General features: G+C 42.2%; 1 protein-coding gene across 6 annotated transcripts in view; it reads left to right on the forward strand.

The window, feature by feature from the left end:
* EXOC1 (exocyst complex component 1) overlaps positions 1-27,338 on the forward strand; it is a 47,183-nt gene that overhangs the window by 13,390 nt on the left and 6,455 nt on the right. The window contains exons 5-17 of one of the 6 annotated variants that reach the window (XM_083367235.1): positions 732-919; positions 2,025-2,252; positions 4,593-4,725; positions 7,854-7,963; positions 9,698-9,751; positions 11,922-12,071; positions 14,285-14,390; positions 19,046-19,090; positions 21,508-21,671; positions 22,239-22,349; positions 22,440-22,516; positions 24,453-24,681; positions 26,987-27,170. In XM_083367235.1, coding sequence (XP_083223361.1) covers positions 732-919; positions 2,025-2,252; positions 4,593-4,725; positions 7,854-7,963; positions 9,698-9,751; positions 11,922-12,071; positions 14,285-14,390; positions 19,046-19,090; positions 21,508-21,671; positions 22,239-22,349; positions 22,440-22,516; positions 24,453-24,681; positions 26,987-27,170 — 1,779 coding nt within the window. The remainder of the gene's footprint in view (positions 1-731; positions 920-2,024; positions 2,253-4,592; positions 4,726-7,853; positions 7,964-9,697; positions 9,752-11,921; positions 12,072-14,284; positions 14,391-19,045; positions 19,091-21,507; positions 21,672-22,238; positions 22,350-22,439; positions 22,517-24,452; positions 24,682-26,986; positions 27,171-27,338) is intronic. The other 5 variants (XM_083367236.1, XM_083367239.1, XM_083367237.1 and 2 more) reach the window with 5 other exon arrangements.

Consider the following 27,338-nt stretch of genomic DNA (forward strand, 5'->3'; position numbering starts at 1 on the left):
AGAAATACTCATTTATGAGCTATAGTTTAATAATATGCAGATTAAAATAGCTGTCTGAAGGAAGGCACTGCAGAAAAATGCCGTTTTGTTATTGTCACTGGATGTTGCTATGCATCCTTCTTACTACTTTTATTTTTTCTAAAGTAAATGGTTGCCAACATTATCACTTTAAATAGTGATACTGTATGAACTAAAGGAAATACCACAGATTTTTAAAAACTTTTTCCATCCTAGTTAATGTGGATTTTTCTCTTGCTGAAACAAGAAAAATAGATATTTTTTTATAACTTGGTTAAAAAAATCATGGAGCAACATAGCTTTTCAACATGGATGAAGTTAAGTCGAATATCTTTATGCTACATGATGTTAGATTAAAGAACGTTAATCTTTCCTAGCTATTTGACTGATGGTGAGGCTTATATGGGCATTTCCCTTTTTCTTACACCAGGGGTCCTTAATCCCCAGTCCGTGGACCGGTAGTGGGCCACAGCATGCCAGCAACTGGTCCGCACAATCAAGCAAAGCCCCATCCGTGGGATGCAGGCAGCACACAAAACCACACACTCTCCGGTCTGTGGAAAAACCTTTCTCCACGGAACCGCTCTCTGGTGCCCAAAAGGTTGGGGATCTCTGTCTTAGAGAATTAGAATTAACCAGAATGATTTTAACGGCCTGTGCAGCTGTATCCATTTTTCATGAATTAATGACCACCTCTTTCCCCTCCTCTTCAGAATCGGTTCCCAGTGGTGAAAATCAGAATGTGGCAGGAACAGATGAAGAGGCTGTGGACGAATACCAAGAATTAAATGCTAGAGAAGAGCAGGACATTGAAATCATGATGGAAGGCTGTGAATATGCTATCTCTAACGCAGAAGCTTTTGCAGATAAGCTGTCTAGAGAGCTACAAGTTCTTGATGGGGTAAGGCTGCCTGCTTCTGTACTGATGTATTCTCTGACCGTATTCACAAGCAGTCAGTGAAAAATTCACTTTCTGGATTGGACAGAAGCCGCCTTGGGACTCAGATAAAAGATTTTTTTTTTACTCATTCTTAAATTTAAAGGGAGTAATGCTTGGTCAACAGAATTAATTTTGGCCTCTACTTCTGGAATGTGTTGTTGTTGTTTTCTTTTGAGTTATAAATTTGCTGTCTCAGAAATAGAGATTGTCCTGAAGTTACCATAATGAGCCTGCTCGTTACGGTTGTAAATTGTGAGAGTTGTACATCGGGCCACCCATGACAACAACTTGATATTACGACGTTTTTGCAGTGGTGGTTAACTGAATGTTGCAGTCATTAAACCAATGGTTCTCTATGGACTGTTGAAAAATGTGGCCCCATGACCACAAGATGCTGCAAACAGCTAAAAAAAGTGAGCTGAATGCCCAAAGCACAGTCACAAAATTTGGGGGCGAGGGTGGTCACTGAAATTCCGAATCCAGGTTCTAAGTACTCCTACAGAAATCCATTCTAACTTCAAACATTTGCTAAGGAACTGGTTATAAATCGGGGACTACTTGCAGTTTTAGTCACATTTCAGAAAACTAATTCAAATTTCCATTGAATAACTAATGGCAACTCAAGAATGTATGTTAATTTAGTATCATGGTGGGCTGGTGCTCCTACTGACTTCAGTATCAGGGTAAAATGTTTATTTATACTGCTTCTCGTCTGTGCTCTTAGCTGCTCCATACCTGCAATATGAAATACTGAAAGCTGCATATATACTGTAGTTTTTTTCCAAGCAGCACTGTCTGATTAGTTTGTATTTAACACGTGGCATGTTTTTCAGAGAGGTAAATGATTGCTTTTATATTGTGCTTTTATTTCCCGTAAGCCGCCTTGCGTTGCCGTGAGCGAGTAGGCGGCAATATAAATTTTCTAGATAGATAGATAGATAGATAGATAGATAGATAGATAGATAGATAGATAGATAGATAGATAGATAAAATTGCTGCTGTTGTAGTTACCAATTATGTTTACTTCCAATTTGACTATTGGTTAATTTTGCTGCTTGCTTTATAGGCAAACATCCAGTCAATCATGGCCTCTGAGAAACAGGTGAACATTTTGATGAAATTGCTGGATGAGGCGCTGAAAGAAGTGGACCAAATCGAGGTGAAGCTGAGCAGTTATGAAGATATGCTCCGGAGCGTAAAAGAACAAATGGATCAGATTTCAGAAAGCAACCATCTAATTCATCTCAGCAACACCAACAACCTAAAACTGCTGTCCGAGATAGAGTTCCTTGTTGTAAGCATTGAAATGGTCTTCATTCCATGTATCATCCATACAAAATATTGGGAGTGATTCACTGTGACGTCTATGGGTTGGTTGGTTTATCAGAATCAAAACATAAGGCCAGGACAGATAGTCCTCGACTTACCACAGCTGACTTAGTGACCATTCAAAGTTACAACGGCACTGAAAAAAGTGACTTAAATGACCATTTTTCACACTTACGACCGTCACGACAGCCCCATGGTCACGTGGTTTACATCCAGATGCTTGGCAACTGATTCATAGGTATGACGGTTGCAGTGACCTGGGGCCATGTGATCACCTTTTGCAACCTTCTGACAAGCAAAGTCAGTGGGGAAGCCGGATCCACTTAACAACCATGTTACTAATTTGACAACTCCAGCGATTCGCTTAATGACTGTGGCGAGAAAAGTTGTAAAATAATAAGGCAAAGCTCACTTAACAAATTTCTCGCTTAGCAACATAAATTTTGGGCTCAATGGTGGCCATAAGGTGAGGACTACCTCTAACCTAAAGATATCACAATAGCGTTTATTAGGTTTGTTGCCACCATGAAAGCCTCTTGTGATTTGAAAATCCTTTGATTTCCCCCCCCATTTCTCTATATATATCAGATGTCATGATGGGGGGGGAGGCAAAATACCGAACAGCGCATTTTTTTCATCTTTAAACCAAAGCTCAAATTAACTTTTATTATTTTGGTAGTGCTTTCCTTTCCAAGCTTGACTCAATTTAGTTTCTAAATGTTTTGTTTACCAGAATAGGTAACATCATCATGTTGTTGTTACCTAGTCTGGTAACGAAACATTCAGAAATTAAACTGAAACAAGCGTGGAGAGCAAACCACTGCCAAAATATAAAACCCGTGCTACAAGTATTTTCTGTTATTCTTTTATTATATAACGAGTTGTAAAAAGATTCATTAAATAGTACAGTGTAGAGCAGGGGTAGGCAACCTTGGCTCTTTTATGACTCGTGGACTTCAACTCCCAGAATTCCTGAGCCAGCATGGCTCAGCTTGGAGACCTCTCCCTTTCCCTTCAGCATGGCTGGCTCAGGAATTCTGGGAGTTGAAGTCCACCAGTCATAAAAGAGCCAAGGTTGCCTACCCCTGGTGTAGAGTAACCTCTATGATTTCTGCTAACTGCTAATTTACAGTTCATCTGCGAGTGTCAGTCCTTGGCTTTCCTGGCACAAAATGCATATTAAGAGATGAAGGTTTCCAGAGAGGTGAGACTTGAGTTTCTGTCAGGCCTGTCCTTCCACTCAGATCTCCCAGATCTCTCTTTCCACAGGTTCCGCCCCCCCATCCCCCCTGAGAGGAGGTACCCTGTGTTACATCCTTTGATTGACATTTCTAATACCCAATTATCATAGGAATGTTCTACAATAGGTGATAAAATAAACCACACTAATTTTAGTAAAAAACCATTCCAGAAGAACTAGATTAGGTTTATCAAATGATTCGGGCACCTCAATATGCCTATAATTAAGAGATAAGAGCTAATATGCGACGTATATAACTATGAGCGGCACAGTGGCCTAGAGGTGAAGACACTTGTCTCCCACTTGGAAGGTTGAGAGTTCAATCCTAGGCAGAGACAGATGTTTCTTTATCCGGGAGCAAAGAGAAAAATATCTGTTGCAAACTCTGCATAGGCGTCAGGAAGGGCATCTGGCCAGTAAATGCTCAGCTCCATTGAGTGCCCCACTTGAAGCAAGGGATTACAGGGTTCGTTAAAAAAAATGTGGAACATATAAATGTATTTTTAAATGGTGAAAAAACAGACAAACTGCAGTATCAGTATCAAGAGTGAGATAAATTATACATGCAGCGGATGTAGTAATGTAGCAGAGTTACCTTGACAGGCAAATCCATTTGTTTCTTTGCTCTGTCCTGCCTTTATTATTTTTACAAATAACTCAAGGCAGCAAACCTATCGAACGCACCTACCTCCTCCTATTTTCTTCACAACAGCAATCCTATGAGGTGAATTGGGTTGAGAGAGTGACTGGCCCAGAGTTAACTGGCTGGTATCCCGGCTAAGGTGGAACTTGAACTCACGGTCTCCCACTCTCTAGCCTGTTGCCTTAACCACCAGGCCAAACTGGCTCTCTCAGTATATTTCACAAATCCTAGAGACTCTTTGGTAAAAATTTGGAGACAAGTTGTAATTCAGGAGAATATCTGGAAGATTGAGAGTTTGAGGAAGCGTGATTGAAATGGTCTTATTAAAACATGTGGGGGGGAAAAGAATAGCTGGGCTCGTTTTTATAGCTAAGAAAAAGTAAATTGTGCTTGAGAGTTGGGTTCCCCTGTTGTTATTGCAGAACCATATGGATTTGGCCAAAGGTCATATCAAGGCCCTCCAGGATGGAGACCTCTCCTCTTCGCGCGGCATTGAGGCCTGCACAAATGCAGCAGACGCACTTTTACAATGCATGAATGTAGCTCTTCAGCCAGGTAGGCATTAAAAAAGAAAAAAAAACAGCTGTATATATTGGGACCATATCGTCTGATTGAAATGTTCTGCTTTCCTTAAGTTCTTTAAAAAAAAAACAAACCTAAAATCAAATCAATCTTTGTTGTTGGCAGACCTGCCACAACTTAAACCTCTAAACAGAAACCATCCTTGGCTCCATTTGTTGAGAAAGGGTATAGTTTATTAGAGATCAAGCGTATTGCAATATTGCAAAGCCAGAACTGAGATCTGTTCTACTTCCCCCCACCCCTCCCCTCTTAACAGTTTCTCAATGCCCACCCTGGTGTAACCAGTCAGGTTCAAACAAGATGTTTTCCTAACTGTTGGTCCAAGTGCAGTTTGGTATGATGCCCCCCCTCCTCCTTCCTTCCAGCTGGGTGACCTTGAGGCAGCATCTCGAGAAGGCACAGCACTTACTTTCGTTTCCCCAAGCATTCTCCCCTTCGTTCCCCCTCCCCACTGTTCATGGCAGTCTGTCACCGCGTAGCAGTGGCGCACAAGCGAGTACAAGGTGGCAGCCGACTGTTGTAGTCATTAACCAAAGTTTAAAAAAAAAACAAGGTTCAAGATAGAACTACAAGTGACAGTGAACAGCATAAAGTTCGCCTTTTGTTTTAACTACAATAAATGTGAAAGATATAAAGTTCTACTTAAATATGAGCGATTTGAGCTAAAAAAACACACACCAAAGTTTGTCCTAAATTTAGAGCGAGGAATAAGTCACACTTAGCCTATTATAATCAGGCAAGTTCAGTTGCTTTTGTAATCTTATTTTATGTGGACCCTGCAGAACCGGACTAGGTGATATGTGGCCTCTGGATTAGCGTCAGACAGCAGGAGCTCTGCATATTGTCGAGAGCAAGGAAGACAACCTTGATGTCGATATACAGGTTGCGTTGCCTAGGCAGCACGGCTTGAAGCATTTTTAAAATCTAGAACAAGATAACCTTTGTAGGTTGCAGCTCAGGAAGACATTTTCTTAATTCGTAAGGAGGTATAAGAAGGTGGAGGAGATGCAGCACAATCAGATTTGCAAGATTCTGTGGTTATTGCCAATCTTGCCAAGTATTATTTTTTTTTAGAACGTAGAAGAATAGGGTTTGAAGGGATCTTGGAGTTCTTCTACTTCAAATCCCTGGTCAAGCAGGAGATCTTATACCATTTTGGACAAATGGCTGTCCGGTCTGTCCTTGAAACCTCCAGGGGTGGAGCACCCTGTCAGGACCCACCCCAATCCACGTCTTAGGAAAGCAAAAACTCTTGGAGTCAGTTCTAGTCCAAAAGGAATTTTTACTAGGACATGTTTGGTTGTGGAAATACAAGACAGGACCTGGTATTGTTTTACAGATTGAAACTTTATAAAGAGTTCCCGGTTCAACCCCCCCCCCTTCCCTCAACCCCATTTGGTCATCCCCCCATCATTACATCATGTCATCCCTTTCGTGGGAAAAAGGGAACTTTGGATCTTTTACTGTTGTTGCCTTCTTCCTTTACAGATTCAAATGGAGACACAGGCCAGATGCCTTCTTCCCTAACCCTCCCCTTTGTTCCCCCAGTTCAAAAGGTTTCCCTTGGTCTTTGAAGCAACCTAAGGCAGGCTGAATCCACATCCACTCCTCCTTCCTCGGGAGATGGCAGAATCCGGGGGTGGTGGTGTTATGTTTTAAACATACATTTATGAATGTGATATAAATGGATTCTGACACACCCTTAACTTCTGGAGATAAGCCATTCCACTGATTAATTCATAATCATAATAGTAAAGTTGGAAGGGACCTTGGAGGTCATCTAGTCCAACCCCCTGCTCAGGTAGGAAACCCTATACCATTTCAGACAAACGGCTGTCCAGTCCCTTCTTAAAAACTTCCAGTGTTGGAGCATTCACCCCTTCTGGAGGCAGGTTGTTCTACTGGTTAATTGTTCTAACTGTCAGGAAGTTTCTTCTTTGTTCTAGGTTGCTTCTCTCCTTGGTTAGTTTCCATCCATTGCTTCTTGTCCCGCCTTCAGGCACTTTGGAGAATAGCTTGACTCCCTCTTCTTTGGGGCAACCCCTGAGATATTGGAACACTGCTATCATGTCCCCCCTCATCCTTCTTTTCATTAAACTAGACATTCCCAATTCCAGCAGCTGTTCCTCATCTCACTCTCAGCCTTTCTGTGGAGTTGATTTCCTGGTCTTCTCTGGTTTACTAGGAGAGATGCCCTTGAAGATCAGTGGGCGTTTTCTTTCCTCCAAGAGTAGGTTTGGCCTGACCCTGCTGGCTTTCACAAAGTACTGAAGACCTGCATGTGCTCCAGAGCATAGGGTTGGGAGATGAAAGGGCCTGGAGGATGTTAGCATTGTTGAATGTTTGTTGTGTTTGTTCTCGGTGACCATTGGAGGTTTTCATGCTTTTGTATTGTAGCCCATGTATTGTTAGCCTTCTAGAGTTGTATCTGCGATTTATATGAATGGTCATATATAAATGGTATAAATAAATGGTATGTATAAGTTAATAAAGGGACGCGGTGGCTCAGTGGGTTAGGACGCTGAGCTTGTCGATCAGAAGGTCCGGCAGTTTGGCAGGTCGAATCCTGAGTGCTGCATAACAGAGTGAGCACCTGTTACTCATCCCAGCTTCTGCCAACCTAGCAGTTCGAAAGCACGTAAAAAAATAGGGAGCACTATGGTGGGAAAGTAACAGCGTTCTGTGCGCCTTTGGCGTCTAGTCATGCCGGCCACATGACCACGGTGACGTCCTCGGACAAGCGCTGGCTCTTTGGCTTTGAAACGGAGATGAGCACCGGCCCCTAGAGTTGGAAACGACTAGCACGCATGTGTGGGGGAACCTTTACCTATATAAGTGAATGAATGAATGAATGAATAAATAAATAAATAAATACATACATACATACATTTTGGGAGGGTAAAACCAATAATATTATTTAGAAGGAGAGTAATTACAGTTCTGCAGGTTGCCTGTAGACTTGGCAAGAGAGGAGACTGGTGGATTCCACTTCTGAATTATTTTATTTATATATCCCATTTTGAAATTGCCCATCTCCCTCACAGAAGGACACACCTGTAATGTTTTATGGTTTCAAAGCCTCTTTCCATTTCTGATCCTAGGACATGAATTGCTTTATGCGATCAATCAGCAACAGCAGCGATTTAGCGACCTGCGTGAGCTGTTTGCGCGAAGACTCGCCAGTCACCTCAACAATGTCTTCGTTCAACAGGTGCTGCTTTTCTCTTTTCTCACTTTGTAGCTGGTTCCTCGCTTTAGTTTTCAGAGTTTTCAAGAAACTGTCCTAGTAAAAGCTGTTTGTTAAGCATCTTCTTTCACATTTCTCCATCATGAAATTTGGAATAGAAAACAACATGAAATTCATGATTCTGGCTGCCAGTATCCATCACGTAAAATCTATTGATTTCCAGTGTGCATCTAAGTGAACAGATGCTCCTTGATTTTTTTTAAATGTGGGGAATCCAGCATCTATTTTCATTTTTTTTGCCAAAATTGGCATTAATTCAGGCAGCTTTATAAACATATTGCAGATTTGGCTGGGTTAACATAACAGCCGGTCCACTTCTTCCTGGGGCCGAAGGAGCAGCTGCATTCTGCAGCTGCATTCCGGCCTGCATTTTGCAGTCAGGCTTTTCCAGAAGGCCTCTGCAGCCGAGTACCGAGCTATGGATTCAATTCATAGTTCAGTTCTCGGCTGCATAGGTCTTGCAGAACCAAGCTATGGATTGAATCCATAGCTCGGTTCTCGGCTGCAGTGGCCTTCTGGAAAGGCTTGTGACTGAGAAATGCAGGCCTGGCTGCAGAAGACGCCGCAGAAATGGGCCGGTGAGGAGAGGCCTGTCTGCCAGGTAAGTGGGTGTGGGGCGTGTGGGGCAGCTCCACCCCCCACCACACACACACACACCTGCCCTAGCCTGAATTTTAGATGTGTGTCTCACCCCAAAACTAGGGCTTATTTTGGGGGTAGGGCTTATGTTAGGCCCACCCCCAAAATCAAACTAGAACCTATTTTGGGGCTAAGCCTTGCTTTTGGGGAAACGGTATTAGTTGAAAGCCTTTGATCAAATGAAGGAGAGCATTGAGTCATATCCAGGAAGACACTTTTTATTGTACAATAGTGTTAAGATTGACTAGAATAGCCTTTATCCACGGAAGCCTTATGTATTTTACTCCACAATAATAAGATATTCCAAAAAAAGGACAGTGATTAATATTGTTATATGGAATGATATATTGCCATCTAAAAGAGGTCTCCTTTGGAGGTATGTCTAGCATTCTAGAATGAATAAGAAAATAAACAATCCACGGTGTTATTAAAAGGCTATCCATGGCCCAAACATCTGAGACAGTGTTCTTCATTCTTGATAATTTTAAGATATGTGGATTGTGATTTCCAAAATTCACCAAGCAGTACTCTTCAAAGAGCTGGGCCAAATTGAAAAGCAAAACATTCCAGTTGTGAATATCCTATCCAGATTCAACCTTGCAGGGCATGATGGATAGTTTTACTACCATAACAACTCAGTTCCAAATTTGTCCTTTGCATTTGTCTTTCCAGATTTTGTCCTTAGGTTGTTATTTAGAATACTGCAAACCAAACATAAGGAAAACATACTGTGATGATGCAAAAATATAAAACGATATCCTATTTTTTTAAGAGAATCTACTTTTCTGGATGATTTATATACATTATTCTGATGATTTAAGAGATTGTTCTGTTTGTTAACTGAAATGTGTGAATCATCACAAATACACACACACACACACACACACACACACACAAGTGTATATAGTGATCTCCAGATGGTTCTGCAATTGTACATTTATTCCACAGCAATTCATCTTAAAAGTGTTACATTCACCATTCAAGCTCTGTTGCGGATTGTTTGGGCAAATCTATTCAGTTCTCTGTATTTTTTTATCCCTGTATTTTATCTCCAAATAGTTTATTGAACTGGAGAAGGGTCTCAGTAACAGGTCCTACTATCTTTCGGTATCTGTGAGTATAGAGTTTGAATCAAGCTGCTTGAATTTTACTCGGCTTCTTTTTAAACAAAGCTTGCTTAAACCTAACTATTTCTTGCAGCGTTGCCTCTCTAAAATAGAAAACATGGCTTATGAGTTGAAGAATTAAGTCTTTGTGACAGCTATGTCTTCTTTAAATCTTTCACAGTTTGAGCCCTTGGTAAAGACATCTACCTCAGATAAGAAGATATTGAATTTAAATGGACAAGGTTTAAAGTATATGGTTAATATGAAATGTATGATTAAAGTGTATCAAAGTAAATGGATGCACTAGCTTATTATCTCTTATCATAATGGATCATTTCCCAAGGTACATTTTCCCCCATTAGATAATTCGGTCCAATTACTAAATTATATGGCGTTCTTCTTATCTGCTCCCTAGAAGTTGGTTTGTGCTTGGTTCTCATTGACTCATTTGAGCCTTTTGTCCAGTTGAGCAAGTTTTTTCCTTAATTTATTTCTTTCCTTACAAAACGTGGGTTTTTCCAAAAGCCTTCCTTGTCGTGAATGGATTAATCAATTTTGACTGCCTAAGAATCCATCCTGAGAAAATAAGTTTTCTTATAGCAAATGTTGGTAGTGGTGGTGGGGGGAAATTGGCAAGAAGGAGTATAGAAATTTTGAAAGCATGTTTCTGAGGCTCCCACTAAAATAACTGGTGTGGTAATAGTGGCCATTCAACAGACCTCAGTTTACAAGCAACTTAGTGGGGATATTCCTTGGAGACGCAGTTTTGTCTAGTGGCAAAGGCACCAGGCTAGAAAGCAGGAAATCTGCAAACCTATATAGATTAAGGACGCTGAGCTTGTCGATCAGAAGGTCGGCAGTTTGGTGGGTCGAATCCCGAGTGCTGCATAGCAGAGTTAGCGCCTGTTACTCGTCCCAGCTCCTGCCAACCTAGCAGTTCGAAAGCACGTAAAAATGCAGGTAGAAAAATAGGGACCACTACGGTGGGAAGGTAACAGCGTACCGTGCGCCTTTGGCGTCTAGTCATGCCGGCCACATTTATTTTATTTTATTTTTATTTTTATTCCATTTATATCCCGCCCTTCTCTGAAGACTTAGGGCGGCTTACAAGCTTAGCAGTAGCCTTCATTCTATGTATATGCCTGGTTATTAGGGCTTTCACACACACCCCAAGCGGCATTATTACAAAGTCAGCTTAATTGCCCCCAACAATCTGGGTCCTCATTTTACCTACCTCGGAAGGATGGAAGGCTGAGTCAACCTTGAGCCTGGTGGGATGCGAACCTGCACTAATTGCAGGCAGCTGGTGTTACTTAAGGAGGCATTAGCCCACTGCTCCACCAAGGCTCATGACCACAGAGACGTCCTCGGATAAGCACTGGCTCTTCAGCTTTGAAACGGAGATGAGCACCGGCCCCTAGAGTTGGAAACGACTAGCACGCATGTGCGGGGGAACCTTTACCTTTTACCTAGTAAATATAATTTCTACATATCAGTGTTGGGTCAATCACATTTTGCAATTTATTCCAGTTTATCAATCCCAAGATACAGTGATAGTGATTTTCTTTGATTTTTTATTGAACAAAAGTTAAGAAGTTGGATCACATTGATAAGGTCTTGTTTTTCCCCCCCTCTGTAGACAAATAGTTGGTCTGTAGCGTGGCTTAAATGTACATAAATGGTGTCTGTTAACTAGCGCCGATTTGTGTTAACATCTTGTCTGGAGTTGCATGTCAAAGGCTTATAACGAATTTTACTTAAAAATTGTCCTTGACAAGATTGAAGAGTATAAGTCAAGGCAAAGATTACACCTAACGGTTAACTTTCCTCTCGCAGATAATGGGAACCCTTGCACATTGGTATAAATTGATATTAATTAATCAAGTTGTAAGTTTCATGAGGGCCATCTTGAACTCTTCAGCAGAAGATGCAACTCCTGATAAGATGGATGCATTGTGGTTAATCTGTAATCCAGTGTTTTATTTTGTCCTTTATGTTGTTTCTGAACGCTACAGCCATTTTGTTTTTCACAGAACAGCAGGGAGGCATAACTAACCAATGGCAAGCAGAGTCTCTTTTCTGTGATTAAATGGCAACCTCCTGGGCTATCTGGGTTGGCAGATTTACCGCTATAATTTATTTCAAGCAGCTTCTTTCTGTTGCTTCCTTCCACAAAGGGCCACGACCAAAGCTCCACTCTTGCTCAGCACTCGGCTGAGTTGACTTTGCCAAATCATCACCCTTTTCACCGCGACCTGCTCCGGTATGCCAAACTTATGGAATGGTTAAAGAACACGGATTATGGGAAATATGAAGGGCTGACCAAGGTAAGTCGCTCAAAGAGCGAAATCGGGCATGGGATATGGCACTCTTGCAAAATCAGGACACCCTTTTCATCCGCAACCCCTTGGATTGCGGTGTCAGATTATTCCCCAGAATGTTTTTTTTTAAAATCCCATTTATATCCCACCCTTCTCCGAAGACTCAGGGCGGCTTACAATCTAAGAAGCACAAATCAATATGCTTAGCAATAGCCTTCATTCTATGTATATGCCTGCTTATTAGGGCTTTTATATGCCTGCTTATGCCTGCTTATTAGGGCTTATTACAAAGTCAGCTTATTGCCCCCAACAATCTGGGTCCTCATTTTACCTACCTCAGAAGGATGGAAGGCTGAGTCAACCTTGAGCCTGGTGGGACTCGAACCTGCACTAATTGCAGGCAGCTGGTGTTACTTAGGGAGGCATTAGCCCACTGCTCCACCAAGGCTAATGCGCTTGAATTTGGGGGAAAGTTAACTACTCCTTTACAAGGTCTTTTTAAGATTATATGTTAAGAGTGTGTGGGGGGGAAATGCTTTTTTTAGAGTGCCTGCAGTTTTTCTTGGCCATTTCTTTTTTTTGTTTTTTGCATAAAACTACTTTTTGTTAAAGAGAAATGCAGTAATAACGCAAGCTGAAATCAGGAAAAGATGAAAAATAGAAAAAGATAAAGGAGAAAAGAAAAGAAATGACCAAAAACGAATACTTAAAAAAAAGCAAATCAGATTAAATCAGGGGCATGCCGGGAATCCTTATTTCCAGTCTTCACTAAGTAGCCTGGTTGTCCCGATTTGCTTTATCTCAAGATGTTATTATCGGATCAGTCTTGATTTTATTTCCCCACCCACAGCCAGGGACTTTTCTGTAGTCTGCACAGTACCCTGTAGTGTTAATTCTATCCCTTTTTTAGATACTTTAGAACAGTGGTCCCTAACTTTTTTGGCACCAGGGACCGGTTTCGTGGAAACAGACTGGGGTGGGGGTGGGGGTGGGAAAGAGGAATGGTTTCAATTTCGCTCTCTTTACCACCTACAGCTGTGCGCCCCGATTCTTAACGGACCCTGGGGGTTAGGGGACCCCTGCTTTAGAATAACTATATTTTTCCTTTCATCTTAATTAATTGTGGTCTGTGACGGAACAAAGACTGATTTGATTTAAGAAGCAAAAGCACAAGCAAATTAATATTTCCCACCACCACCTATGAAATCACATATCTACACCAGATGCAATTTCATGGCATCTTCCCGTACCAACCCCCTTTTTAATCTTCTCTTGGCCATTTTCACCAGGTTTCAATTCTGTTTGTACTTCAGTTGCTTTGGCTGGTGGCTTGTCTCTGGTGGGCATCAGACAAGAGTGAGATGCTTCTCTGAATAGGCAGACTTGCTTTTACGTATGCTTAGCGTTTCCTTTTGCATATCTGTAGCAATTACAGATAGGAAATTGAGAAAGAAACAACAACAAAAAACAACCCTGGCCTTTGTGCAGGAGGTATTACTTATGGATCTCACATGACTGATCTTTTGCCAAAGTAGGCATGCTTAGCAGTGCACTGTTGTGGTAAAATTAAACATATGAGGACCCAGATTGTTGGGGGCAATTAAGCTGACTTTGTAATAATGCCGCTTGGGGTGTGTGTGTGAAAGCCCTAACAAGCAGGCATATACATAGAATGAAGGCTACTGCTAAGCTTGTAAGCCGCCCTGAGTCTTCGGAGAAGGGCGGGATATAAATGGAATTAAAATAAAATAAATAAATAAATATGTGAAGGTTTTCCAATATGGGACTGGACTGGTGCAAGACTTTGGCATCAATGAATTGGTGTCAATTGGCTAGAGCAGGGATCCTCAACCTTGGCAACTTTAAGACTTGTGGACTTCAACTCCTAGAATTCCTCAGCCAGCTTTGCTGGCTGAGGAATTCTGGGAGTTGAAGTCCACAAGTCTTAAAGTTACCAAAGTTGAGGACCCCTGAGCTAGAGTACCAAAGCAATTAGTAAACAAAATTGGTAAAACTCATTAAAAAAAATCCCCTAGACTTATTGTTTTATAACCTAGAGTAAAGGTAAATGAAGTAAGCTTTTTTCTTAATTCTGTCTTTTGTTCTTAACTGCTGTTCCCGTACTAATTTGTCAAAATTATCTTAAACCTATGGACATAAAAACAGCTGAATTGTTTATATTCTCTCCTGGAGCCAACTGTGTCTGTTTTTCTTTTAAGAACTATATGGATTATTTGTCACGTTTGTATGATAGAGAGATTAAAGACTTCTTTGAAGTGGCCAAGATTAAAATGACAGGTGCAACTAAGGAAGGAAAGAAGTTTGGTAAGTTTTTTTTTAAAAAAAATAAATACTGAAGAATCTTTTTTTGCAGTTAATTAATGGAAATAACAGAATTATTTCAAACATCTTAAAAATATCTCTTTGCTAGATGTAAATAAATACCATTTACTCATTAGCGATAACTATGCCTCAGACAAGTCTCAGCCCTATGCAGAAAAAGGGAGGCAAACATGAAACTATAAAGTCATCTTCTGCAACACGTTCACCAGAAATGAAATAAAATTGCAGACATCTTACAAGGTTGTCAAAGCTCAGTGTTGTTGCGTAAATTCGATAATAATGTTTGGGCTGGAAAGATTTATTGAAGTAAACCCCGGCTCTTTGCTTGACGGACACAGTAACAGTGAGGTCCGTTTAACTGTTGTTGGTGCTACCTAATTTATTTATTTATTTATTTATTTATTTATTAATGGGATTTATATCCCGCCCTATCTCCCGAAGGACTCAGGGCGGCTAACAACAAAACATATAATAAGTACAGAAATTAAGATAAGAATAAAATTGAAATCATCTGTGCAATAAATTAAATAAATTAAAAATAAATTAAAAATTGTAAATATAATTAAAATGCCTGTCAGTCCAGGTCAGCCTGGTGGAATAGGAGTGTTTTGAGGCCGCGGCGAAAGGACTGGAGATTTTGGGCCATCCGAAGCTCAGGGGGGAGCTGATTCCATAGGACTGGCGCTCCCACAGAGAAGGCCCTCCCCCTGGGGGTCGCCAGCCGACATTGCCTAGCTCAGGGGTCGGCAACCTCGGCTCTTTTATGACTCGTGGACTTCAACTCCCAGAATTCCTGAGCCAGCATAAAAGAGCCGAGGTTGCCGACCCCTGGCCTAGCTGATGGTACCCTAACTAGGCCTTCTCTGTGTGAGCGTATTGGGCTATGGCTGTGATTCCAGCAAAGCAGGATATTTCTTAAATGCTGTTAATGGATCCTAGGAATGGATTCTTCTAAATATCTTGGTTATGGAATGTACACACAAACACAAACACACACACACACACACACACTCAGACACACACACCCCTTTCCAGCCATATACAGGTCGTCCTCAACTTCCAGCAGTTTGCTTAGTGACCTTTCAAAGTTACAAAGGCACTGGGGGAAAAAGTGACTTATTCCTGTTTTTCACACTTATGACCATTGCAGCATCCCCGTGGTCACGTGACCAAAGATTCAGATGCTTGGCAACCGACTCCTATTTATGACAGGTCACGTGGTCCCCTGTTGCGACCTTCTGACAAGCGAAATCAACCAGATTCACTTAGCAACCGGGTCACCGACTTTGACAACTGCAGTGATTCGCTTAACGAATGTGGCAGGAAAGATCGTAAAATGGGGCAAAACGCCCTTAACAAATGCCTCACCTCAGCAACAGAAATTTTGGGCTCAATTGCTGTCGCAAGTCAAGGACGACCTGTATACAATTACCTGCTTCTAGCAGCTTGGTTTTTTGTGGTTTTTTGTTTAAATCAGCAAGACTGCTTTTTTTTGTTTTTAATGGAAAGCAAGCAGGCTATTGACGGGGTATAGGGAGAAGCCATTAAAAAAATACACATAATTCCGTTTCTATGAGTAAACAGATCTTTTCTTGATATGCAGTTTGAGTTAGGCTGGATCCAGAATTTTTTCTTCCTTCAAGAGTAGAACATTGATGTAACCAGCCAGAGCCTGCCCAACCTAGAAAAATATAAATATTGTTATGTGCAGCTAAGTTCTTAATGCATTTGCTCCATTTTTAAGTGGTTGAATATCCACATATTTGATGTTTCTTTTTTTTTAAAAAGTCACTGTTTGATTACATTGTTTTAACTGTTAACGATTTACAGATGCGGAATTATCTGAAATGTATTTTTGTTTCGTCTGCATTTGATGGAAAAATCCAGTAAGACAAACTGACAGTTAAGAGATCCTGTATTTCTAAGTTTAGCTTAATATACCTAGTGTGTAGAAAAGATCTCTCTGGCTGTCTAATCTAAAAAAATAATAATCTCTCAGCTAAATCTTAACAGAAGTTCATTATGTTCTTATGTTAACTGGTTTTAACAAACCTTTTTCTTCCTGTGATAGATCAGAATAGGGTTAGTCATAGGTACTTGCAGTAGACAGTCAAGCTGTGTCATGCGAAAATGAGATAATTGCACAAATGACGCAAATTGTATACTTGTGTGGTATGCATAGCTTACTTGAAAATAAATCCACTTGAATTCTGTGAGCTTTATTTCTAAATAACCATGTACAGGATTCCACTGTATTTTATTTCCTGTGGGCACGTTCTAACTATACTAGGGGTAGGCAACCTCGGCTTTTTTTATGACTCATGGACTTCAACTCCCAGAATTCCTGAGTCAGCATAGCTGACTCAGGAATTCTGGGAGTTGAAGTCCATGAGTCATAAAAGAGCCGAGGTTGCCTACCCCTGAACTATACCATCAACCATTTTGTCAGCTGGTACTAGCTGAGAATGTAATTTCCAGATTTCTTACAAGTATTAGATAACATTGTCTCTGATTTTGTATTTGCAATTGCAGTGTTTGTCCCTTCCATCTGCACAAACCCAGACACAGTTACATTACAGCAAAAGGGATAGAAAACAGTCCTGTATTACACATGAAATACGTGTTATTAACCTATCCAAGTTGTAAAAAATGAGGCTGTTTGTATGCTTTTGTATAAAGACACATCTTTGCCTCATGCAATGACATATACTTTCAAGACTTGATAAGCTTTCACAGCTTTCCTTAGTGGACCTCAGGGAGTTTTGAGAAAGATTTCTCAGGAAAATGATTATTTGATGTTGATGTACAAAGTAGCATTTTATCTCTTGGCTCACAACTTGCGGTGTCCCATTATTGTCGGGAAGAGCCTAAGAATGCAAGCCTGAAGGTGTCAAGTTAAGAGAGGCACTAGAGTCTAGAACAGAGGTAGGCAGCCTTGGCTCTTTTATGACTCGTGGACTTCAACTCCCAGAATTCCTGAGCCAGCCGTGCTGAGGGGAAAGGGAGAGTTTCCAAGCTGAGCCATGCTGGCTCAGGAATTCTGGGAGTTGAAGTCTACGAGTCATAAAAGAGCCAAGGTTGCCTACCCCTGGTCTAGAAGATAACCAAGGAAAGTGGGTTTCTTCATACAGTCCAATAAAATTGTATCCACATCCTTTCCCATGCTGTAGAGAAAGTTGGGGTCAACTTCCAGATTAGCAATAGCACTTAAGACTTATATACCGCTTCACAGTGCTTTACAGCCCTCCCTAAGTGGTTTACAGAGTCAGACTCTTGCCCCCAACAATCTGGGTCCTCATTTTACCGACCTCGGATGGATGGAAGGCTGAACCAACCTTGAGCCGGTGAGAATTGAACTCCTGGCATTGAGCAGTGAGTTATCCCACAATACTTCATTTCTAACCACTGCACACCACCACGGCTCTTTCTCTAAAAAAAAATAAAAACACCATTGCCTTTAAATCAAACTTCGTTTCTGGTAACCATATAAGGCACATCCGTGTAGTTTGGTTTGCAGCAATGTAGAAAAAGGTGTACACAGGTAGTTCTTGACTTACAATCGTTTTTTTTTTAAAAAACAGTCATTCAAAGTTGCACTGGCATTGAAAAAAGTGAATTACGACTGGTCCTCACACTCACAACCATCGCAGCATCCGTAGCATTCCAGGGTCATGTGATTGCTATTTGCAAACTTTCCAGATGGCCTCCGATAAGCAAATCCCTGGTGGAAAACCGTTTCCCTTAACAAACATGTGATTTACATAACCATGGCCAAAAAGGTTATAAAACCAGGCACAATTTACTTAACAGCTGCCTTCCTTAGCAAGCTGAAATCCTGTTCCCAATTGTGGTTGCAAGTCAAGGACTACCTGTTTAGTCACTTTAATAAAATGCCCTGCAATCCAAATATGTGTCCCAGGATGTTACATGAGCATTGTAAAATTAGCCTTGGTGGAGCAGTGGGCTAATGCCTCCTTAAGTAACACCAGCTGCCTGCAATTAGTGCAGGTTCGCATCCCACCAGGCTCAAGGTTGACTCAGCCTTCCATCCTTCCGAGGTAGGTAAAATGAGGACCCAGATTGTTAGGGGCAATAAGCTGACTTTGTAATAATGCCGCTTGGGGTGTGTGTGAAAGCCCTAATAAGCAGGCATATACATAGAATGAAGGCTACTGCTAAGTTTGTAAGCCGCCCTGAATCTTCGGAGAAGGGCGGGATATAAATGGAATTTAAAAAAAAAAGATCCTATTGCACATTTTGTCCAGTTCAGATCTTGTGGCTTCTTTGGGCTGCCAGATTCTTTTGAGCAAAATCTGCTTTCTCTTATAACTTGTGCACACCTGATGCACCGTCTTGCATTCAGGATTCACAACCATTTGTGTTTGTGGTTCCCCCTCTGGATAAAAATTGGGAAATCATTGAGAGGCTACTTAACACATGTTTCCTGCATATTTAAATATATTCCACCTTAGTGCCTTCCCAGCTATGTACGTTTGCAACTTGTAGTTACTTGCTTCTGATAGTTCTCTGCATGTTTCTTTCCAGCTAGTGCTTAACTTGCATCTTGTGCATGATTTGTGCCAAATGCATATTTAACTTGTCTTTGTCTTTGATGCTTGCAACCTAATTCATCCCAGCCACCCTGCCTCGAAAAGAAAGTGCTGTCAAACAGGAAACAGAGAGTGAGTATCACTAGAGCTTTTAAGTGGTTATTGCCAGTGCATTTTATGTTTTGGTAAACAAAAAACGAAATTATCACGGCAAAAACCTGTGAATTGTCAGATGCGGTGTTTTTGCGCTGATCTGAGGTACAGGAAAAGCAAATGTTCAGTTGGGGAAGCAGCAGACAATACCTGAATGCTGTAGAAGAGATTTCCAGTGGGAATTGAGTCATGGGCAAAATAAAACGTGTTTTAAAATTTATGTTCAAATTAGGAAGATCGCATCTTCCTCATATTTCTTGGAATATGAGAAAAGGATTTTAAAGTACAGGAGGCTGACCCCTGTGAATGAATCCATGAGGATTGGCAGGGCACGTAGGACAGCTGCAAGCCCAGTGCAAGGAACTTAAAATGGTTAAATAATGCTAGCATGGAATTCTTCTGCATCACATCATCCTTATTCATTATGGGAATACCATTTTGTGCATACGAAATCTGACTGGTGGAGAACTTTCTCCCAGGCATCGTCCTCTACCCTTCAGCTTAACTTGCAGCAGTGTGAACTCGCACACTGATATTCATGCTTCTATATTTGTATTCTCAATTAGCTACCCAGCAGTTAATTTTGAGAAACATTGTCCCCAGTGTGCTACCTGACTTCTCGTTTACATTCTTGTGGCCGAGTAAATTATTTCAGACACAACACAAAGCCTGCCCACCTTTGTTAGTCTAAGTTCTATGACACGACTGGTATTCAGTGGCATTGGCATCTGCATGGGCATCAAGTCATCTGTAACTTCCCCCCCTCCATGCATTGTTTGCTAAGAACTATTGTGCTGCTCTTTGAATGTGGGTTGTTGTGACAACACACATCAGGTTTCATGGCTTGAAGCTACTGTGACCAGCATTTCATGAGACTGGGGTACTCTGGGTTGAGTATTACCTGAACACTATAGTGGAGGCACTTGTTTCAACTTACATGTTTATTTCCCTTAATTCCAGTCCCTTAATGCTGTAGTATAAAGCACTTTTGACTACATGAAGGATGATCTTCAAGGACTTGAGATTTCCAACCCAGTGTCCTACTGCACTTCCTACACCATTTCAAATGTTCGGCTACTGTTTCTCAATTCAAGAAGAAGGATTTGGAAGACTTTAGATTAACCACTGTTTCTCTTGAGTGAAACAGTTCAGTTAATCATAATTACTAGAAACAAGCTAGTTTCATAAATGATGGTAGGAGGCTAGCTTCTTTTCACTGATTGTAGTTATGATTAACAGCAGTGCAGGGTGAGTAATGAATCATACTGACTAGATGTTTTAGTTGTGACTCTAAATCCCTTCCCATTGCCCATGCCAGTCTGGGCTGATGCGATTGGTGCTCAGAAACAATTAAAGAGAAACAAGACATTAAAAAAAAAAGTCTTACGCTGTCTCAAACAATGATATACGTCTGGAATTAAAGCAGAAGATTGCATTCTGCTCACAACTCTTAAGATGGGAGCGAGACAAAGGGTCTTCCTCATAATTTAGAATTTCATTTGCCCATTTTAGGGGGTCATCCACCCTTGGGTGGTGAAGGATATTTATTTCATTTATTTATTTATTATATTTGTATACCGCCCTTCTCCCGAAGGACTCAGGGCGGTGAACAGGGCAATACATGCTAAAAAACAAGAATACAAAAGTTAAAAAAGATTAAACAAGATGCCCAAAAACTATAACAATAAGTTAAGTTAAAATACATAAAAAACAATAAAACCAAAACCCATCACCCATCAGGCCAGGCCGGCTTGTTCGAACAGGTAAGGGTTGGAAGCCTGAAAAATGGGGATGCAACCCCCCACCACCCCACTCACTCACTGGAACTTTTTTTTAAGCATGGGAGGAACGCAAAATTAAAATATTTTCTTAAAATATTTTGATTCATCTGTAAGAATGGTCTTTTTCCTCATTTCTTTCCAGTAGAAATGAAATAGAATTGAACTGCAATACACTGAAAAAAAAAATGTAAGAGGTTTCTGCTGGAAGGGGCCCCAAGAATGAGAAGGCTTTCCCTAATTTTTTTCCCAGGAGTTGGTTGCTTCCTAAGAAAATAGTAATGCGTCGCTTCTGTTCCGCTTTGCTTCTATCTAGAAGATGCCCCTTTTGTGAATTGTTCCTGGCCTTTTCTGTCTGCCCCTACTTGTGCTGTTTTCTGGATTGCTAGTGGCCTTAGGCACTAGTTCTTGTATTGGCTGATCCTGAGTGTCTGTCATTCAGTGTGCACTTCTGAACCAGTTTTATTTGTCTTCAGCGAAGCCATGGGGCAACACCAGAGCCGTTGGTTTATTCCGTAGGAAATGCCCTCATAAAATGCAGGTAGATGAGGAAAATTGTTTTTAACTAATGCTGCTTACCATGTGGCAACTTCTTATCTAGCTTGTGTTGTGTCACAGGCCTTCACGGAAGCTCTGGCAAATTGACCGGCTCAACATCTAGCTTGAACAAACTCTCCGTTCAGAGTTCGGGAAGTCGTAGATCCCAGTCATCCTCGTTGCTAGATATGGGAAACATGTCCGCTTCTGACCTTGACGTAGCAGATAGGACTAAGTTTGATAAGGTAATGCAAAGATTCCGGGTATAATTGCATACCAGTTATTGCTTCCCCCCCAAAAAAAAATACTGATTTTAACACGTCTAAATGCCATTGCAACCTTCTTGGTTCTTGTGTATCAAGTGTTCCCAATTCTTTCCCACATCTGGGATCAAAAGTCTGCAGGCTGGAAGTCTTCCCTTCACATTACTTCTCAGAATTGGATGCCAATGGAAAAGGGAAACTCAATTGGGCCCAAAGTGATTCACAGAACCTCCCCTGTTGCTTTTTGAGCACCTGGAGAAGCCATATGGCAGCAGTTTCTGCATTATCAATATAGAAAAAGAGGCTTTGAGTAGGCTAGCAGTTGATCTCCTAATATTAGCTTTTAATATTTTAAGCACCTTTTAAAAAACTGGCAGAGCTATTTTCTGAGCTATTTCTGCTTTTTTCCTTTTTCCTCTAATAGCGTCTTATGACCACAGGTGCAGTCAATTGAAAACACTTCCATTGCCTTTAAATGGAACATAATGGCAATAAGACAGTTGTATATGTGTGTTTGCGTGTGCTAAATATCTGTTTTGATCCTCATAGATTTTTGAACAGGTCTTAAGTGAATTAGAGCCCCTTTGTCTGGCAGAACAAGACTTCATTAGCAAATTCTTCAAACTTCAACAGCATCTCAGCATTCCTGGAACACCGGTGGTATGAATCTCAATTTGGAAATTATTGACTCAGAACTAAATGGCTGTAACCTTAGCCCGATTTCCATCTAAATCTTTACTTCTTTTCCAGAGCGATACCGAGGAGACTGATGGAGGAACTTTAACAAAAGCACACAATATTGGTGGGCTGCAATCAGCATATTCTGAGTATGTTTCCAGTTAGCAGAGGGATCTTCTGAACACTCTTTGTGTCTTGAATAAATTGTGAGCCTTAGAGGTTGCTTAGGACTGTCTTGGAAGTTAGCGGCATATAAATTGCATAAATAAATGCTCTGCTCATGTGGCAATGAATTAAAAACTGCAGAAAATTGGCTTAGTGTTGCCTTGAGCGTAACATATTTTTATTGCACTACGCTGCTCATAAATAAGGAAACTGCAGGATTTTATATAGAAGATTGGACTTTGTGGTGAAATTATTGAAAAATTTCTCCCAGAGTTATTTGAAGTCCAATAATGAAGAAATAAAAAGGTTGGACCTGGTTTGTACTAGGGCTCTAGGACACAGTGAGAAGTTGAAAAGGTGCTGGAAAAAGCAGATTTTAGGACATTTCTATAAGAGATCGCAGTCATAGAGAACTGAAGCGTACAGTTGATTGATATCGCTGTACCAGGGGATGCCAGAGTCGAAGAAAAAGAACTGAAAAAAATTACGAAATACCGCGACCTGGCTATCGAAACTGCGCGATTATGGATGAAACGTGTAACAGTGATATCCATTGACATCAGGGCACTGGGAACTATGTCCAAAAACTTTGCAAAATACATCAAGAAATTGCAGCTTTTTGCAATAACTCCAGCAAAGCTACAAAAAACTGCGCTACTTGGAACATCTTACATTTTAAGGAGATACCTGGTTGATACCTAGGATGCTGGCAGCAACCTGTGTCAACCATTAATGCCAGTCAATTTGAGTGTTCAGTTGACTGAGTTTCATGTTTTATGAATAAGTTTTATAATCATCATCATCATCTAAATTTTGTGAATTAGCTAAGTTATTCTATCACAGAAATGTTGACACTGAATGAAGCTCAGATTCCTGATCAGAATTGCTTAGCTTGAATAGAAAGGGTAAATGATCAACTTTGCTGCAGGATCAGAGAGATATAGCTATTTGAAGTCTTTGGAATATAGAATGGGGCAAAAGGAATAACAGTAGTCAAAAGAGAGAGTATCGTTTTACACAGAGCTAACAATTGGTAGGCCAAAGTTTCCTAATCCTGGATATTTCAGTGGTGGGTAAAGGCATTGATGTAAAATCAAAAGCACTCACTTGGGTGGATAAATAGCTTCAGTTGCAAAAGGCAGCTTTTTGTGAACTAGAATTGTGATGAAACTTTTAAAATCACAAATGTGTTCAGATGCTCTATGGTAACTTTCATTGATAATGAGGAGCCTTGGTGGCGCAGTGGGCTAATGCCTCCTTAAGTAACACCAGCTGCCTGCAATTAGTGCAGGTTCGCATCCTACCAGGCTCAAGGTTGACTCAGCCTTCCATCCTTCCGAGGTAGGTAAAATGAGGACCCAGATTGTTGGGGGCAATTAAGCTGACTTTGTAATAATGCCGCTTGGGTGTGTGTGTGAAAGCCCTAATAAGCAGGCATATACATAGAATGAAGGCTACTGCTAAGCTTGTAAGCCGCCCTGAGTCTTCGGAGAAGGGCGGGATATAAATGGGATTAAAATTAAATTAAAATTAAAAATATTCTCTTTCTGGTCTTCTTTGTTCTCCCAAGGAGCCAGGCTGTAGGGAAGGGACAAATGACTCTTACTATAGTCTCAGTTATGTCCAGAGGGTTTTACAAAATAAGCGGAGAGCAACATGGCTGCTTATATGGCTGCTTATCGCCCCACTAAGTTGATAGTAGTGTTTCATTAGTGTTTTTTGAACTTGGCACTGACTGGGGAACTCAGATAATTGAAGCCCACACATCTTAAAATTGCTCAGTTGGAAAAACACTTAAAAGGGATCAACATTCATTTTCTCATAAGGCTCTGTGAAATGAATGTGGGCTTAGAAAATTAAATACCTAATACCTATATAAGTATTATTAATATTTATAATGCTCCATGCCATCTGTTGCAGGAATCAAATGATCCGTCAAATGATGACAAAAATATTTCGCTGTGTTGAACTAGAACTGAATAACCTCATTGCTCTGGGTGACAAGATTGACAGCTTCAATTCCCTCTATATGCTAGTCAAAATGAGTCACCACGTCTGGACAGCACAGAATGTGGATCCAACGTCCTTCCTTAGCACAACCCTTGGAAATGTTTTAGTGACTGTCAAACGAAACTTTGATAAATGCATTGTAAGTTTTGAGCACTTTGACGATTAGGTTTGCAGTGGTTGCATGCAGTTAGGATTCTGGATAAAATTCAAGATTCAGAGTGAAACCATAAAATGGGGTGGCCTTGCTTTGTGCTTTGGTATTGCTGTAGTGTGTAACAACTCAGTATTGTGTAGATATTTAGCCTTTGAAATGGAGCCCTTCTCCTCCATTTAATGTGGGCGAGAAAACAAAGCAAGATGAAACCCGTGGAATGAATACACACCCATGCACGGACACCCACTGATCTTGTGCATTCCTATTTTTGTGTAGCAAATACAGAGAGATACTAATATGCCTTGACAATCTTCTTTTCTGGATGTAACTAGATTCCCCTTTATTTTATCATTAGCTCAGAGGTCCCCTTATTTACCGTATATACTTGAGTATAAGCCAAATTTTTCAGCCCCCTTTTTTGGGCTGAAAACTCCAATTCGGCTTATACTCCAGTCAACAAAAAAAAAAGAACTGTCCCTTCGTTCGGAACAGGCTGCTGAGAGAAGGGAGGGCTGGGCTCCGCACGGACCGCGGGTCCGGCGTTCGCCCGCCGAACAGCTGATGGGCGCGGGCGTGGCCGGGCTGTCCCCAGAGGTAAACTTCGTGACCCACCCAGCCCATGCATAAAACAGAAATGAAAAGTCTTAAAAAAGTTTTGCGCGGTTAAATAAACAGCATTTGCATATTGTTTCTCCACGGAGCACCGACAAAATTCGCTCGAATTAAGGAACGTGGGGAGCTAAAGAATCGGGCTATAGGGAATGTATGGCATGACGGGCAACCCTGGGAAACACGAGGACTGTAGTGCAGTGGCGTAGCGTGGGGGGTGTAGGGGGGGGCCGGCCACACCGGGCGCAACATCTGGGGGGGGCGCGACCGGCGGGCTAGGGCAAGGCTGCTCGCGAGCGAGGGGTATCTGTGCCTGCGCCGACACAGAAACGCTTCTCTCTCCGGGTGGGGGAAGGCTTGGCGGCTCCCTGGGTCTATATACGCCTCTGTATGCGCACGCCGCCTCGCGCTCCCGCAAACGAGAAAGAAAGAATGGCAGCGTCTGCGAGCCTCGCCAGCGGCGGCGTTCCTCGGTGTGGGCGTGCCTGCGTCTTTGGGTGTGAGGCTTTCGGAGAGGCTGCCTTTGGCTCCTGGTACTTGCAGCCGGTTTAAAAGAAATGAATTCTCGCCCGCTTTCACAGACTTGTTCTTTTACACCGGCTGCAAGTACCAGGAGCCAAAGGCAGCCTCTCCGAAAGCCTCACACCCAAAGACGCAGGCACGCCCACACCGAGGAACGCCGCCGCTGGCGGGGCTCGCAACATCTGGGGGGGGCGCGACCGGCGGGCTAGGGCAAGGCTGCTCGCGAGCGAGGGGTATCTGTGCCTGCGCCGACACAGAAACGCTTCTCTCTCCGGGTGGGGGAAGGCTCGGCGGCTCCCTCTGTATGCGCACGCCGCCTCGCACTCCCGCGAACGAGAAAGAAAGAACGGCAGCAGCGGCGTTCCTCGGTGTGGGCGTGCCTGGATCCCTGGGGACAGCCCGGCCACGCCCGCGCCCGTCAGCTGTTCAGCGGGCGAACAACACCGGTGGAACCCGCCCGGCTCTGGGGACAGCCCGGCCACGCCCGCGCCCATCAGCTGTTCGGCGGGCGAACGCCCACCGCCGGTGGATCCCGCTCAGCTCTGGGGACAGCCCGGCCACGCCCGCGCCCATCAGCTGTTCGGTGGGCGAACGCCCAATGCCGGTGGAACCCGCCCGGCTCTGGGGACAGCCCGGCCACGCCCGCGCCCATCAGCTGTTCGGCGGGCCAACACCGGTGGAACCCGCCTGGCTCTGGGGACAGCCCGGCCACGCCCGCGCCCATCAGCTGGTCGGCGGGCGAACGCCGGACCCGCGGCTGCACCCACGGTCGGGGGTGAACGGGGGGGCCATGAACGGCCACAGAGCACACGTGCCGGCAGGGATGGCTGGGAGAAGGCTGGAGACGGCTGCTGGTGGTTGCGCAGCTCCATCAGCTGAGAGGCGGCAAGAAACAGCCGCCGGCGGAGTCAACGAGCAGCTCGTCGTGGCACAGAATATAGATATGTTGCTAAGAAGGGGCCAAGCTTATACTTATACTCCGGCTTATACTCGAGTCAATAACTTTTTCCAGTTTTTGGGGGTAAAATTAGGGGTCTCGGCTTATACTCGAGTCGGCTTATACTCAAGTATATACGGGTATTTATTAGAGATCAGTTACCTGCATGGTAATAAGAGTTTTAGTTTAAAAACATGGCTAACCTTTTTTTTTTAATTTTAGAGTAATCAGATAAAGCAGATGGAAGATGTAAAGATATCCAAGAAGAGCAAAGTTGGAATTCTTCCTTTTGTTGCTGAATTTGAAGAGTTTGCAGCCTTGGCTGAATCTATATTCAGAAATGCCGAACGCAGAGGAGATCTAGATAAAGCTTACCTGAAACTTATTCGTGCAGTTTTTGCTAACGGTAAAAATCTCTTTTCTGAAAGTCCATGGTCTGCTATGTCATAAATAATCTCATTTTGTTGACGAATCGGGCTACAGTCTTATATTGCTGCATCTTATTATGCATTATTATACTACAAGTCACTTCTAAATCATTTTTGTCACTTGAGAGTATGTACCTGTCAATCAT

This window comes from Vipera ursinii (assembly GCF_947247035.1).
Source record: "Vipera ursinii genome assembly, chromosome: 7".
NCBI classification, from domain to species: Eukaryota; Metazoa; Chordata; class Lepidosauria; order Squamata; family Viperidae; genus Vipera; species Vipera ursinii.